Source organism: Phoenix dactylifera, chromosome 7 (assembly GCF_051530095.1).
Source record: "Phoenix dactylifera cultivar Ajwa chromosome 7, Ajwa_hap1_PhDact_Kaust_v1.1, whole genome shotgun sequence".
In the NCBI taxonomy this organism is placed as follows: domain Eukaryota; kingdom Viridiplantae; phylum Streptophyta; class Magnoliopsida; order Arecales; family Arecaceae; genus Phoenix; species Phoenix dactylifera.
Genome location: NC_143196.1, coordinates 4,216,391 through 4,232,501, shown reverse-complemented (window position 1 = coordinate 4,232,501; position 16,111 = coordinate 4,216,391). Strand labels below are relative to the sequence as shown.

The following is a 16,111-nucleotide window of genomic DNA, read 5'->3' as shown; positions in this document are numbered from 1 at the left end:
CTGCCTTTGTGAGACCTGAAATAATATCAGATATTATATGATAAGTGGGTGGTCTTACATATGTGAACTTGGTTTATCTTGGAATGCCAGCTAGCACAGCATGAAACAATGGAGTTGACTCGGGTATGTTGATGGAAAACCATCTGGTCAGCCTTGGTAACACAAATATATGAACCAAATGACAGTAATACAGTTTAAACAATATAACAAATTCCTTTCTCTAGATATTTTTTGCGAAACATGATCAAGTTTCATGCACGACTGTTTTTCGACTAAAATGGTCAGAGACTAGTGACCATATTCAACCTTTGCTACTTGACGAGGTGGATCAAAAACATGTGAAGTTCAGACATCAGTTTTGATTAAAGCTGTCTAACGTAAGATTGCAAGCTTCCAGAAGACGTCTTGAAATCAGCTGCCATCTCGCCATGGCCCGAGTTCAGGACAAGGTTAGCCCAGTTAGATGATCTGTGAACAATTCTTGATGGAATCCGGTCACTGTCTTCGCCCCCCGATGCTTCATATCCATCGCTGGTTGATCTTGAGAGCTGAATCCCCTTCTGTGCAGCAGTGCCTGGGACAGGAACAGATGTGAGCCCCTGTACTTCTTCAGCTCCAGATGAGGAAATGCGAAATGGATGCAGATCAGGTGAGCCTAAACTGCTGTCAGGTGAAGAAGCAATGATTTTTGCAGAAGCCACAAGTCGGTTAGGCCGAAAAGCACTCCTTGCTTCAAGCTGCAGAGGTGCTAAACTGGAGGATGTATCTGGAGCCAGGTCAGTGCCATTACTGTCAGTCGTACTGGCTGATATTTTTGCTAGGGGCTCCAGGGGAAGGTCCACTGGGAACCTGCCTCTTTTGTTAGGTCGCCTTCTATTATCAGGCCTCGGAGCTATCCTGCCACTACCACTTCCAAAGCTATTGTCCATCTCTTGTTCCAGTGGCATATCTCGCCGCACAATTGGCTGCAGGACCTTGGACCTTTTCCTCGCTTCTGCAGCTGCTTTTGAAACTTCATCTGCATTAAGACGTGCCAGGGTCCAAGGACTAATTTTAACGGTTCCTGCATTTTTTTTTCTTGTTGATTCCTCCAGCATCATCTTCTTGCCTGTGGGATTCACGGATGTGCCAATTTCTGGAGGAACAACATCAAACTGGCAACAAATTGAATTCCTCGTCAATTTCCCAATGTTAAAACAAGATACAAACAATAGGAAAAGAAAACCAGCACATCTTCTGTCACAATGTTAAATAAATTGGTGATGGAAGATCCAACAATTCGTGCTTGGATAGTGACTTAAGGCCCCAAGCATGTAGCTGTTACACAGACGTATGTAATAACAAGAATCCAGGACGAAGCCAATGTATTTTTGAGGTTGCTGCTGCCAAACCACCACCCCCCGCCCCCCCCCCCCCCCCCCCCCCAACAACAACAAAAAAGCCTGGGGTGTAGTAGGGATTTAATGAGATTGCTGAGTTAGAAACCACTCGTTTTTAAGCAGGCGACAAGGAGACTGCTATTGTTTGGAGCGAATCTCAGAAAAGTAAAAGATATGAAATTGGAGGTTCCTCATTGAAATTGAAAAGTTCTAGAATAACAGGTTAATTGTATTTCAGCAGACCACTTTTTGAAGGTAAATGGTCTCAAGATATCAATGTCATGATCTTTGCTACGTCTGAGAGTTCATCATGTTCTAGTTCAGAAATGGATATGGCATATCTCATAATTGCAGGAAATTTTTTTCTGTAAGACTTGCTGTGGCGGTCAAGTTCTAGCTTGTAACTTAGGTCTGCTGAGTTCTGACTGTCAAATGAGATAATACCTCATTCCATAATGCGGATGAGAAGGGTCAGACAGCAAGCACAGATGAGGCCTGGCACATATGATCACCGCAAGGGCTATTAAATCCCTAAACTGGATAACTATATGCAAACTTAAGCATAAGTAGCATTGCCAGTGCGATACAAATGATAATTGAAACCAATGGCTGCTGGAGTCTCCCTGAGACTAGAAATTATGGTCTTCGGTCTAAACAACTAGCACGAGAAGTCAAGAAAGGCATGTATGAATTTCAATTTATTTAGGTCTGTTCCAGATTGAGTCAGTTTTATCCCGTCGCAAACACAAAGTTCTGATCAAAGGCATATAATTTTAATCCGTGGCATATGCAATAAGACCCATGATTAATGATTATAGGTGATATTATTATAACTTCATAAAATCTGTGTATTTATGCTATTAGCTTCATAATTTGTTTTATATTGTATTTGAATCATGTCCTTGCACATCTATTGTCATTATTTATCAAGTTCATTAATGTATATAATATGCCCAATAAAACAAAATTATGCTGCAGGATTACTTACATATTATCTAGATTTATGCATGATGTTGTAACATATTTTTAACTTCTAGAAATTATTTTTTCTGGATTCAGCCTATGTTGCTTGAATAAGTCCTATATGAAAGAAACAAAACGGCATAAAAGTTTTGGCCCACTACAAGGACAGCAATATGCTTCTTTTCTTGAGGGTTACAGACAGTATGGGCTTCTTAAGCCAAAATTGTAAACCAATTTCGAAATTGGAGGCCTTACTAAGTTTGTTGAGTGAGGCAGATTTCGTGATGCGTGCTACTTCCAAAATCTTGGGCTGGGGGAATAGGGACATAATAACAAGGTAGAAATTAAATCTTTATGGGACCAACAATGGAGGAAAAAGAGAGGCTAAACCTATGATCATTGAACTCAAAAGACCCAGGAGAGTAAGGAAAGACAGGTGCATTGAAGAGAGTGGATTAATTTTCCAGATAGGAAATGAACCTTTTTTCGTCATATGATTGATAGTTGAGTACAGGTCTGTTAATTGTGTTCTATCGTCAAAATGATGCTCTTAGATATAAACTTTTAAGTGCACTTTATCATTTTCTTTATCAAACTCTAAAGTCATGAAAAACTTCAGAGAAAGAAAACGTCATACCTGATCCTCAAGGAATAATCGTGGTGGAGTACACCATGCACCGCGATGAAATGCACTAAAGGAACTAGCACTGCTCAGTCCAGTAAGAGAGCTCACTGAAGACATTTGTGGACTTTGCTGACCACCAACTCCTTGCTGTTCTTGCTGTTCCTGCTCCCGTAAAGCTATGATGTAGTCATATGTGCTGATTCCCTGCATCCACATTCATGACAAAATTAACCACAGTTCATTCATCAAACTTTAGATGAAACAGGAACAAATGGCAGGCTTCAAAAGACAAGTCAGAAACACTGAAAGGCATTCTCATTTTGAAATGAATGTCCCAGCTTATGCAGTCAGTCTCTATTTTAGTTTTCATGACCATGTTAAACTATAAGTTGGAACAAAAGTAAGATTTTGATAATAAACACAAAAAAAAGACTGGATTCTCTCAACCTCATGTTAATCAGCAACATGATTTTGAAAAACAAACTTGATTCTCTAAACCTGTAAAACTTGCTTCAAGCGAGAGATATTACTGTTATACTACATACAGTAAAATGTTTTCCAGGAGAGTTATGGAAACAACATCAAGTGTGTTAGGGTAGAGTTATAGCAACATTCAGCTAAATCACTGAGACTAAAGCCAGTAACATTTAAAATTTGTTTGAACAAATGCCTTCCTCCCTGGTTTGTCTATTCAAAGAATTAACTAAATGGATCATATACGACCAACTTATATTTACAAAAACAAGCACTAATTGCTCTAAATACACACAGGAAGAAAGATATCTGATGCTATTTTTAAATTATTTAAATAAGGGTCAGAACATGCAGCTGAACCCTTGTCAATCCTTGTCACAATTTAAGAACTCAGTTAAGGTAATGTCATTTACTTAGCATCATGCCCTGTTCTTGACACAGCCCCGACTCAGTCGGGATGGCCAGGTCAACCGAGTCGGGTGAGCTAGGGACAAGCTGGGAGGAGCCCAACCTGGCTGGCCGGAAATCTCACATGAGAGAGGGCAGTCGGCTACCAAACTGGGAAGGCTAGCACGAGGAGATTGCAGGTCAGTCGGCCTTCTCCATATTTCTTCCCCTCCCGAGACCATGGCCACCATCTCTCTCTCTCTCTCTCTCTCTCGTGTCGTGCTTCGGGTTGTGCTACCAAAGATCAGGTTCCTTGTTGTCATGGTGGATCGTCGCTGAAAACGAGGTAAGAAGCCCCCGATCTTCTCCCTCATCCTTCCCTCTTCCTAATTAATGCACCAAATGGCTGGAATCCAACAAGGGATCATTGGAAATACACCACAAAAAATCACCCTTGTTCCGACCCTGTTTTTCCCCTCTTTCAGAATATCTCCACCGTTGGTGTTCATTGCCAAGGCCCTCGGGTCTCCCTTGTGTTGGCCCCTGGCTAATGCTGGTATCCCAACCACCAGCGAGCAAGCTAGAACCCAAAAGACTGAGCCAAGAAACCACACTTGTTCGGCCTTGCTTTCTTGCTGATTTCATGCCCCTTTGCGCCGGTCGCCATCGCCAGCCATGCCCCATTGCCTGCTATTGGGCCAATGGCTGCGCCACCATACCTTGTGGTCGCTTTAGTCAGTGCCTTCATTGGCCCCAATCACTGCTAGGCCCCCTAGGCCGTTGACACCTCGGCTTTAGGAAAGGGGCATGGACACATGCTCCTCTAATGCGCAAAAAAAGGAAAAAAGGAAAAATAGATCCCATCCCTTGATTTCTTCTCTCTACCCTCTCCTCTTCATGACCCATGGGCCCCACCAGTGGGAACCCTTGCAGCATAGGTTGACCATAGTAAGGGGTCCTGGCCCCTAGATGCCGGGCAGCATGTTGACTCCCACCCCAGCCCTTGCCTGGTGCCTATAGAATATGGTCAACACCCACCCCTATTGAGTCATCTAAATCCTAGCTGATATTAATCAGTTAAGGAGTACACCCTGTTCGGACTGAAGTAGGCCGTTAGACACTACCGCCTAGCTAGTCCTTCCTTTCTCCACCTCGATTCGGGTATAAATCCTGATCTAGTCTGTTTCAGTCCCCTAAGATTTCTTATTGCATATTTAGATTTTAAAATAGTTGAATATGAATTAATTGGATTCTTAAATAGCTTTGAATAGGTACAGCTGATTTGCCTAACTGAACTTTGTGGTTTTAAGACGATCAAAGGTAAGTGACTCCGACACTCCTTATGAAATTTTGAATCACTGACCAAAGTCGAATTATATGAATTATAAAATTATAAATTATATTTGATATGATTGACCCAGTATTTTATTAAAAATTTAGGATCAAGTATATGAATTATGAACAGTTCAGATTTTATGTCAAATAGCATGGTTTGATGAATATGTTAATATTAATGACTTGTTAATGAAATATAAACTCTATATTTATAAAATTTGTATTTTTGTCATGAAAAGAATGATTTCATGATTGCTTTTAGTGTTAGAGACTATTTATGGACTACGAACTCTATAAAGCTATTTAGTATCTTATTCATGTACGATTTAAGAAAAATATATTCTAAGGAAATATGACTTAAAGAAAATATAATATAAGAAATGACTACAGGCTTTCAGATAGCTATGTATGACCCTCCCAACAGGTATAATAGCTAGCAAATTGTGATATCCAGTAAATTACAGCACTATCACGGGTATAAGATGACCATAGCATTTAGTCTGAAAGTATTATTTTATATCATAGAAAACTGGTTAAATAATTTATAACTTTATCTATGTTATATATCTTGGAACTCTATTTATAAATCTGCATGATTTATGCATACACAAATGGATTTTTGTCATAGTTTGTTATATTATTATGTATACGAAAAGCTTTGACTTATAGTAAAAGTTATTCTCCAAATGGTGCATTAAAATTATGTAAAACTTATGCTTGATTCGGTAAGGTAGTGCAAGATTTCTTATTGATCTGCGAAGCTCACTCCTCTGTTCTTTTCAGACAAATAAGGTTGCTTGGAGCAGAGAGGGATAATCCAGGCTTAGAGGTCGAGATAATAAGCTAGGAAGAATAGTGATAGAAATCAAATTTGTTGGCCAACAACAAATCTGGTTAACAATCTTGGTGATTTATGGGTTTATGTAGTTTTTGAGTATTTAAACCTTCGATTTAGAAGCTCTGTACCAGCACTTTCTTTATTTAATAAAGGGATAAATGTTTGGACCCTTTATATTATGTACTTTATAGTATGAATTTTGTACAGATCTTCTATTGTAGACTTCACATTATTGTGGGTGATATCCCACGGTAGCACAGTAATGTCATGTTCTGGTTTTCGGCATGACACTTAGAATGAACGATAAGGACTTTTATCATGTTACAACAAAAAAATTGCGTACATACATAATCCTTAAAAGAACAAACTTTCTTACAGTCTCAGGTCATGCAGAATTATAAATTATTAGAACTGTATGAGTTTGAGAGGATAACTGAATGGATTAAATATGCCTACTTCACAACTTATATTATTTTAATATAATATGCTAGAAAGCAAGAAATAAAAGATGTGTAAAGGTTATGCATATGTTGATGCACATTCATCATGCAGATGATAAGAAACCTGCCAAACATAATGTTTAAATATATATTGCTAATATTCATACAGTACCATGATAATGATGATTGATGTCAGAATGATAAATCACTATCATATTTACCTTTTTTATTAGAAGAATGTGGAAGAAAAAAAGTTGAGCAAGCGGTAGAGTAGCAATCATTGCTAGGAAAGTGCAAGAAGCCTGCAAAAGTGTAGTCACAATATAAACAGATATTAAGGTCAATATTAGAAAACAATCCAACTTAGAGATCAGGCTCATGCTTTTAGAAATCAACATTTCCTATTTAATAGGATATTAAATAATTTTCTGATACCATGTTTACTGAATTATTTTCCTAACTGAAATAACATAAGTGAGCTAAGAGAAACAGCTTTCAGGATAAGACAACATGTAATAAGTGGAAATCAAAAAGAAGAAAATTATAAACTCACCACCACAACAACAAAAGGCACCAAAGAGAAGCTGCTTCCTAACTTTGAGATGATCTCCACAGAGAATCGCTTCCGCTCGAGGAAACAGAGTATCAGCACAAGGATTCCTATCGACCACTGTAGAATAAGCTGGCCCAAGGTGCACAAACCACGGAGACCTGTCAATAATCAACCAGGATGAAAAGGACCTGGAACAGAATACTTGCTACTTTCTTGACTACCAGGTCCATGGTGCAGAGAACAAGGTTGGTTGCTACTGGAGTAGCGATTGGCAAAGATACAGAAGGTCAATCCAATGACAGTTAAACCAATGGATACAGTACATAATATGTTGCCATGATGTGGGTCCTTATACCTAGAACAGTCTAAACAGTAGAAAAGAAACAATTCTACTTACCAAGAGAAGTGCAGAAACCATGAGTACGAAGAACCTTCTATAGTTTCTTCTTCCTATGCAGTTGTTGAGCCACTGAAGAACCAAGAGAGCATATGTTAGATAGTCATATAATAAGTTTAGAGAAGACAAGGAAGAATTTGCAGGTAGCCAAGGTCTTACCCTGCAGTGATGATCAAAGCCATCCACACATTTGTCACAAACTCTACAGTGCTTACTGTACTTTAACACCTAGACAATGTGCAGACAAGATTATTAGGCATGACAATGATGACCAATATGACATAGTTTGGTACAGCCAACATAACAAGTTGCACAAATGGAAGGTAAATAAGGACTGCTAATGTGAAAGATGTGTGGAGGTTGGATAAACTGCCTACATATTGATATGCATAAACAAGTATTAAAATGCTAAGTAAATGTCTCCATATTGGCATGCATAAGCATGTACTAAAATGCTAAGCTACTCATCAATAACTTAGTTCTTCCATGTATTTACTTCTGAAATCCTGACATTACCATAGAACATGAAGCAAAAGCTACCATGTCAATTGGAAGATATATGCTAAACATGGTCACAAGACTGAGAAATTAATTAAAAGAAATGTCACTACCAAATGCTAGTAAGACTTTTACACGACAAATATTCATTGTGATTTAACCACTACAGGAATGTGATCGATGGAAGGTAAACTAAAAAGGAAAAAATAGAAACAGAAACTGAAATGACTGAAAAATCTTTATTATTTTGCCTGCACTTCACAAAGTGTCCTAGAAACAAAAGAAGCTTGTTCAGAGGGAGGATCACCAATGTCAGAATTCAGGTTTCACTGCAAGATCCTGAAGCAAGTGCGACAGCCCAAGTAGAAGATTCTGGAAAAGAACTTCTCATCATCCACTGCTAACATAACAGGTACATTCATGGAGAGAAAACAGCACTGACTGACCAAGAATACATCATTTAAGTAGCAGTGTCCCTTCTTGAAAAAAATGCCAATATAAATTTATGTGCAAAACTAAATTGAGGCATGCTCCATCAACTTACAGGCAGCATTTCATTCAGGATTGAAGCAGGGATAAGGCTTATTCAGCTTTTAACAAACAGAAACATGCAAACAATAGTTATGCCAATCAAATCCTCTTATGCCAGCCATAGGTATGCCAACAGGAAGCTGTCATAAGTAATTCACATGGAAAGCCATCATTTATGCCTGCCCCCTAATTTTCTATGAATAAAAACACCATCAGGCAAAAGTTACTTTAAAAATTGTAGCCAAAAAAGGGAATAACTTGGAGCATAATTATTTCAATTCTGCTTATCTTAAAACCAATTGCAGCCACAATTTTCAGATGCAACAATGTGGTTACATATAAGTTATATATTTAATAAAGAACATACAATGATGATAACCAGCAAGCCATTTCCATTCATTTTTGTTAAAGAACAAAAAAATCATTAAATGCTTTTCAATATTTCAACTGGAAAACTCGATAAGAAACAATAATACTCTAAATAATTTGCAATTATAAAACATTGTATACAAGTCAAATAGCACATTCATGTTTTGCTTCTGCAAACACTACCAGTAGTTTAAAGACAAGCACAGGTGAGACATGATGTAATTCAATGGATAACAAAAAAAGTTTTATACACTACAGTACCAATGAATATGATCATCGCCTGATGCAGATTGCATACCTCAACTTTACATAAACTGCAGTAGAACATGCCGTCCTCACTCATTTGCTGTTCAGATGACTGTTCACGTGAATGGGACTGATTACATAACAAAGGGCACCATCTCAAGAATACTGCCAAGAATGTAGTGCAACAAGATAAGCTTTCTCTCGGAAGTCTGTCACTTGACTTTCCATCGATGGCCTCTTTGTTGATAGTTTCATCTAGACATTTGTCACCAGTTGTTGCGGCATGTGCTTCATTTTTCAAGCTGTCTCCTCTGAATTCCTTGGGTTGAGTCTGTTTTGCATTGCCCTCTAGTTGAAGACATTTCTTAGACCTGAAAAGTCCTGGATCTGCAGGATTTGTTGCAGCACACCAAACATATAAAAAGAAGACGCATGTAACCTGACAAGAAACACTTGAATTATCAGTACTTTTGAGTTTTGCAAGCAGCATTTAAGTCCTTGCATATGTTACAGATTAATTCTACAAAGATACCTACCTCTTAAATTGTAAGATCTTGACAACCACACTGTTTCAGTCTGTGTCCAATAACAATTAACTAAATTATTTTATCAGCATATAGGCAACTCAACTTGTTATGCTTATATCGTGAGGTGACCAGCACAAAATTGTCAACAGAAAATTCATAGACCCTATTACACATTATATGTGAGAGTTATGGCCTGTTATAGATATATAATTAGGTTATTTCTGTCATTATTGCATCATTTTGAGCAAGTTTCAAGGTCTCATAGCTTGGTATTCTTCCTTGTGGGCCTTTTGTAACACTGGAAACTTGCTATGCAAAATATGCTTAACTTATGCTTATCTCCAACATAGGTTTAAGTAGCATGATGTAATCCTTATACCTGTTTAAAATCACAACATTTGATCACATTACTGGAATGTTTTATCAAAGTTAAAATATGGATGTTATCAGGTATCCAAGTGCAACATGCTGATTTTAGGCTGCTTCTTATGCTAAGATATATAGGACATTGGGCTTAAATAATAACCAAACAACTCATTTAGGTGCGTATAGGGAATTTCAATTTTAGTACTTGTAAACAACTATATAACTTATCATTTTTTTTGCAGATCCAAGATGGTAAACATTATACCTGAAGAACATCACAGAGAGAGGGAGATGGTTCGCAAGCCAAATGCATATTATTTTATTTAAAATTCAAACTGCTTGATATCAATGTTAATTATAAATAATTAAGTTTGTAATGGATGTTTTCTGCTATCAAGTCCAAGACAACATACCCTACTTTCTCTAGCATAGCTTAGCTTATTGAAGATGATCTTGCCACTCCTACCAAAGGGGAAAAAAAAACATATGTTCAAGCCACCAGTATCTACAAAAGGGATATTTGGATTTTTACAAGAAAATTTCACCATATCTGACGCTAATTCATGGGGAGGCAGAAGGGGCAACCTATGGATTTCCAACATTATGCCACGAAATCATACACCAAAACAATGATCTCGCTAAATTATACTACATGAATCTTACAACATTCAGTCATCAAATGGCACCAGAATTAAACATACCGGTCCACATTCACAATCACTAGAAATATGAAAAATCAAAGAATAAAACCATACTACGGAAAAACCAATCTGCTTCACCAAAATGTGCGTAACAATCTTTACTTATTAGTCAAAATGCACAACAAAAGCGTACCAATAAACAAATGCATGCCATTTGTTCATGAAAAATTTAAGAAATAAATTCAACAAAACAAAGATAGAAAATAGGGACAGCCCACATCAAGGAAAGGCCAACAAAATCAGATCCAACTCCAACAACAGAAAATTTAAATATCCAACAAAGCAACCACAGCAGATAGATCTCAACTCAAATACCCATAAAATAGAAGGAAAGAAAACAAAGATCAACATCACCACAAAAACAGAAGATTCCACAGCGGTAGTGAAATGGCTTACCAGGGGAGTGTAGATCCCTATCACCACATATTCAAAGAGCTTCTTTCCAACAAAGGGAGCAAAGAACACATAGAAAGCAAACCCCAGTGCCAGAAAAACAGCTATAGCCACCACCTACACAATGCAAGACAAAATCAGAACCCATTACAAGAAACAGAGAAGAAAAAACAGAGGAAGAAGAAGCAGAAATGTTTTTTTAAAAAAAAATCATACCTGAAGGGGATGATATGGAAGCTGCCACCCATTCTTCCTCATTTTGAACCTCTGATTGAAGCCAAAAATGCGAATGCTGAGATGGAAAGATGAAGAAAAAAGGGATTTTTTTTTAAATCTTTTGTTTTGTCTGTTCCCTCAGGAAGACATGGGTTTGATCAACCTGCAAACCCCTCAAGGTTGCAATGTATATTCTCGGCAGCCACAGCAGTGGGAGGAGAAGGAAGTAGCAATCAATCACTGATGTGGGGTTGGAAGGGATGAAGGGTTTGGAGATTGGAGAATAAGAGGAGAAGGTGAAGAGAGGGGACCCCTCTTTCAAGACCCATAAATCCAGTGAGGCTTTGGTTTATGGGAAAAAGTGGTGAGCTGATGGGTATTCCTTGTCTTGTGAACCCTCCTTTTTTATTTTTTGCCCCCCCAAGGAGACCAAGGATCTGGCTGGTGTGATTGTGACTGAGGTAAATAAATAGAATCAATGGATGGGTAGATGGATTTTGCTTTCTTTGCCCATCCATGACTAGATTATCACCAAAATACCCCTTTCTTTGTTACTAGCCTCATCCCATGCTGCCATGGGGGCCCTTGATCTAGGGCAAGACATGGGATTTGAGTGAGGTGATAGGCTAAAAACCACATGGGAGATGGGCTTGGTGCCTTGTGGTTTAGCCTCTTTTTTTCTTCTTCTTCTTTTTTTTTTTTTTTTTCCTTCCCTCTTTTTTTTTCTTTTTTTTTTTATTTTTAATATTAATATCTTACACACAATAGATGTGGATACAGTCCATAAAATTTAAAAAAAATAAAGAGTTGCAAAAAAAATGAATCCAAATAAAATCTCTAAAATGATGAACCGAATGAGAGCCCTCCACCTGTCATTAGGCTTTGGTAAAAAATAATATAAAAAAATTGTGTGGATATATGGATGGCATGTCAAAAGGAGAGCTTCTAAAAAGATTTAGGAGGGATATGGGCTCTTAGATTCAGAGTGGCACCTCATTCTGCCCCATATGGTAGATGGAAGATGATGATCTTTTAGGGAGGATGAGCCAAGCCCATCACCACAATTGACCCTCTCAGAAAAGGCTAAACCTTGCAGGAGAAACTGATGTGGATCATTGGATCCAGGCTTGAGCCACATAAAGTAGGGTCCATCTGCTTTTCAGTTCAGTCAAAATGTTCCCAAGGGACCCCACATGTCATCCCATCATATGCAGACAAGACCAAAAGCCTGCCACTTGTGGATGATGATTGCTACTTGACATTGCCCTTTTGTGTTTGTCTTGAAGCTCATTGGCCTCTGTTGTTCAATATTTAGCTACTATTCCATCATTTGAGAGGAAATGAGCTGCAGGGAATCCTCATTCCTCTACTCAAAGAGCCTATTTAGAAACTAACGCTGTGCATGTTTGAGCAATGGGATTGGTCAGAGTTTGAGAACCTCTTCTATCTGTCTTTGTGCTGTGAGGTGAATCTTGGTGTGCCCCAATCCAGGTCCCAAAATCACCAGAGATACCTTTCAGATAATGTGTTGGGCAAAAGAGGGTGAAATCAGCTTTGGGTCCAGGGTTCTGTGAGCCAGGAAGGCTGCTTCTTGCCCTTGGGGGTTGTGCTCTTTTTGGCCTTTTCTTGTCAGTGGATGGAACCTTGCATAAAAATGAGATGGCATTAGGTTCTGCTCCTACTAAAGAAATTAATGTCATCAGATTCCCCATCCCAACCACCAATTCTCTCTCTTGCTTTCCGTTTCTCTATCCATAACTATTGAATCCTCAATCATGCCACGCAAGGCAACCTCACCAAGAGAAAAATGCAGCAAATGACTCACATTTGATGGATTGTAGCTTGGTTCCTGGGACTCAAGTAGACCAAGGAAGCTTAAATTGCTGCTACTTGTTTCAGATATATAGCAGCGTTTTTTGATATACCTCGCCAAAGATACTTGCCCAGATGGGGCTGACCAAACCTTTGAAATATGTCATTTAGATTTAATTAGCTCCCCCTTATTAACATATGCCATTGAATGTAGACCAAAAATGGGCTACTTTAGATGGTCATTGGACATAGATTTTGTTCTACGCAATTGAGGTAATGCAACAAGCAATAGATGTATGACATCTGACTACTCTTCTTCCTAGTTTTCACTGGAGATATAACAAGAAGAAAAAGGTATCATGCAACCATATGCCTTCCCTTCTCAGATTGGGCAGCATCAATCATGTTGCATGGCCCCTTTGGTACAGTGTTTGCGAGCCATCTTAGCACTAGATTTAAAGATGACAATTTGCACATAAAGGGTGATCGATTGTTTCATGTATTGCCTTCTCGGCATCCATCTTATCTGCTTGGTGATGAGAAATGTGTTTAAGGGAGCACAAGGAGTAGATTGGTGATCTGGACACTGGATCTAGCTCTAAGCTTCTTGTTGCCTAGATCTCATCACGATATATCCTTGAGCAAGATCGCAAATAAACTACTAATCAAACAGTCTAATTGACTTCTTCAAAACTAGCAATCCACTAAAGAAAATACTTCACACATGCCTTTTTGAAAACTACCATCATCGCCACGATCATTCAAACAGATTTTGTTGATATACTTTCATCAACTACAATATGTATGTTAAAGAACAAGCCAAGCCAGTTTGTCAATAGAGTGGATGGCAGGATGCGGAAAAAGTACTGATTCTTTAGCCATAGAGTATCAAGAGCAATCAATCAAGTCAATTATATATAGATATATGATGGATCCTATAGATTATGGTATGATACCTTGTAGATGACGCAGTTAGTTATTTTACCGTATCGATATGAGTCAAATTTGTTATAATAGATGGCTAGTAGCACCTTGAGATGGTCCCCAAGACTGATTTCCTTTCCTAGCCGCAAATGAAAGACCAATGTGACTAACTATTTCTTTTACTAAGCTAGAAAAATTGATCACATGCTTGTCTTACACATAGAAATACGAGACATACAGAAGTACCTTAGAGCTATGAGTGGCAATTGGTCAGCTCAGATCGGATACAGGTCAAACCAGGATATAGATAAATTATCAATCCAAAATCGACCTATTTATTAAACAAGTATCCATCTCATCCAGCATTACTCATTTACTAAACAGGTTGAATCAAGTTAAATGGATCGAATAGATTAACTTCTTAACCTATTAAATAGCTCAAATAAGTTAAATATGTTAAGTTAACAAGACAGAATAAACAGATTTTAAACACGTTAACTTGATCAAAAAAGATTAAATGGATCATACATCTAAATTTAAAATTGATCCTTTTAATAAACTAGATACATTTACGTCAAACCCGGAGGCGGATCCTCTGCGATCAAGCTGACTATCGAGTTAGTTTACAGAATTTCAAGCTCCACTTTATTAAATTTTTATCAAATCACGTGAAAGGATGACTAACTTGCCATACCATTTACTACCCCAAAGAGAGAGAAAAAGCCAGAGTGACCACTCCCATCTTCTCATTGTCTTCTTTAACCGGTCTTCACATGCGGACCGCCACCTTATTTCCATAACCGACGAAAAAATAAACAAAGGTCTCTCGTCAATCGCACGCCTTTCGGCGCAAGCAACGGCAGGATGATGGCGGTGTGGGATATATTGTTTTCATGTGACTGCTTCGAGAAAACATGAGCCATGTGATGCAACCTAACCGAAACCCAGGGGAATCTTCCCTTGGCTTGCATTTGGGCCACGTTTTTTATCCAATGCCAGCGGAAATTTCTTGTGAACATTATAAAAATTTCTTGACGTATTGTGTATCAATCCAGAGCATCGCCTAAACCAAAAAGAAGGTTCACAGAGAGGTATTTACTTACTGCATCATGATGCACATGAGTTGCAATTATTAATGCACACATTCCTGGGTGCATCACACTGGCTCATCGACTCTTCACCACAGCTCTATTCACCATAACAGAATCCCAAAACGTTTCAAGTCTGAAATGTTTCCATGCCTCTAACAAACCATAACGGTGTTCTGGTATTATAACAAACCCTAAACGGATACCGTTACGGTTTGTTAGGGAAACAGTTCTGCTCTAACACTCTTGTGAGAGGCTCTATATAAATTAGAGCAGATGATCAGATTTGTGTAATAAAGTTTCACCATTCCTCTTCACATCTTCTTCCTCCTTCTCTTCCTTCTCCCTCCTTCCTTAGAACTTCTACAGCAATGCCATTGTGGATCAAAATCACTTCGTGAATCGCATCCTCGTCTTGCATGAGGCAGCAAGGAATGGTGGTATTCCAGGTTGGTACTATTTTGTGACTTACAGGTAGTTTGCTGTCACATACCTTGTGGAAGTTAGCTTAGGGGAATATTGAAGTATTGCACAAAGAATTAGATACAGAAACAACGAAGCAAACAAAGGGAAAGAAAAACGTAAAGATTTACGTAGCTTGATCTACGGCCTACGTCCACGGGTGGAGATAATCTAGAAAGCTTGGCTAATGGTAGAAAAAGTACAAAGAGGGGAGAAGAAGGTCCTAGTATAGAAGCTCTCAAATCTCATACGTGCTCAAAAATCCAAAAAATATAAGTGTAGTCCTTAGGTGGAGCCTATCTGTCTGCAGACACTTTAAAATCTGGGTCAAGGGCTTCCCCTAATTAAAGGTAGCCATTGGATCAGGTTGAACAAAATATGGATTGGATTGGATACACGGTAGATTAAAAATAAGTCAATTTGAATCCAATCTATTTATTAATAAATAAGTTAAAAATTTACATCCAAACTTAACCAGCTTATCAAATAAATAATCTAATTTGATCTACAATAAATTGAAATAAGTTAAATTAAGGCACAACGTGCGTAGTACACATAATTCCCTGCTGTGAGTCTCATTTCCCGGG

General features: G+C 38.3%; 1 protein-coding gene across 1 annotated transcript; it reads right to left on the bottom strand.

Moving 5' to 3' along the window:
- Nucleotides 1-128: 128 nt before the first annotated feature.
- LOC103705236 (putative protein S-acyltransferase 22) lies at nucleotides 129-11,786 on the bottom strand. Its single transcript, XM_008788878.6, has 9 exons — nucleotides 11,239-11,786; nucleotides 11,026-11,139; nucleotides 9,088-9,474; nucleotides 7,551-7,619; nucleotides 7,392-7,463; nucleotides 6,995-7,123; nucleotides 6,663-6,743; nucleotides 2,980-3,171; nucleotides 129-1,154 (listed from the first exon to the last, which is right to left on the bottom strand). Exons 1-9 carry the CDS (start codon nucleotides 11,278-11,280, stop codon nucleotides 363-365), a joined length of 1,878 nt encoding a protein of 625 aa, XP_008787100.4. The 5' UTR covers nucleotides 11,281-11,786; the 3' UTR covers nucleotides 129-362.
- Between the last annotated feature and the right edge of the window lie 4,325 nt (nucleotides 11,787-16,111).

Bases quoted from the DNA above. Each gene is read 5' to 3' on its own strand.
- LOC103705236 (XM_008788878.6), bottom strand. From the start codon at position 11,280: ATGAGGAAGAATGGGTGGCAGCTTCCATATCATCCCCTTCAG. The intron at 7,620-9,087 runs GTATGCAATCTG...CACATTGTCTAG, and splicing joins GCAGTTTATGTAAAGTTGAG to GTGTTAAAGTACAGTAAGCA. The intron at 6,744-6,994 runs GTGAGTTTATAA...ACACTTTTGCAG, and splicing joins TGCCTTTTGTTGTTGTGGTG to GCTTCTTGCACTTTCCTAGC.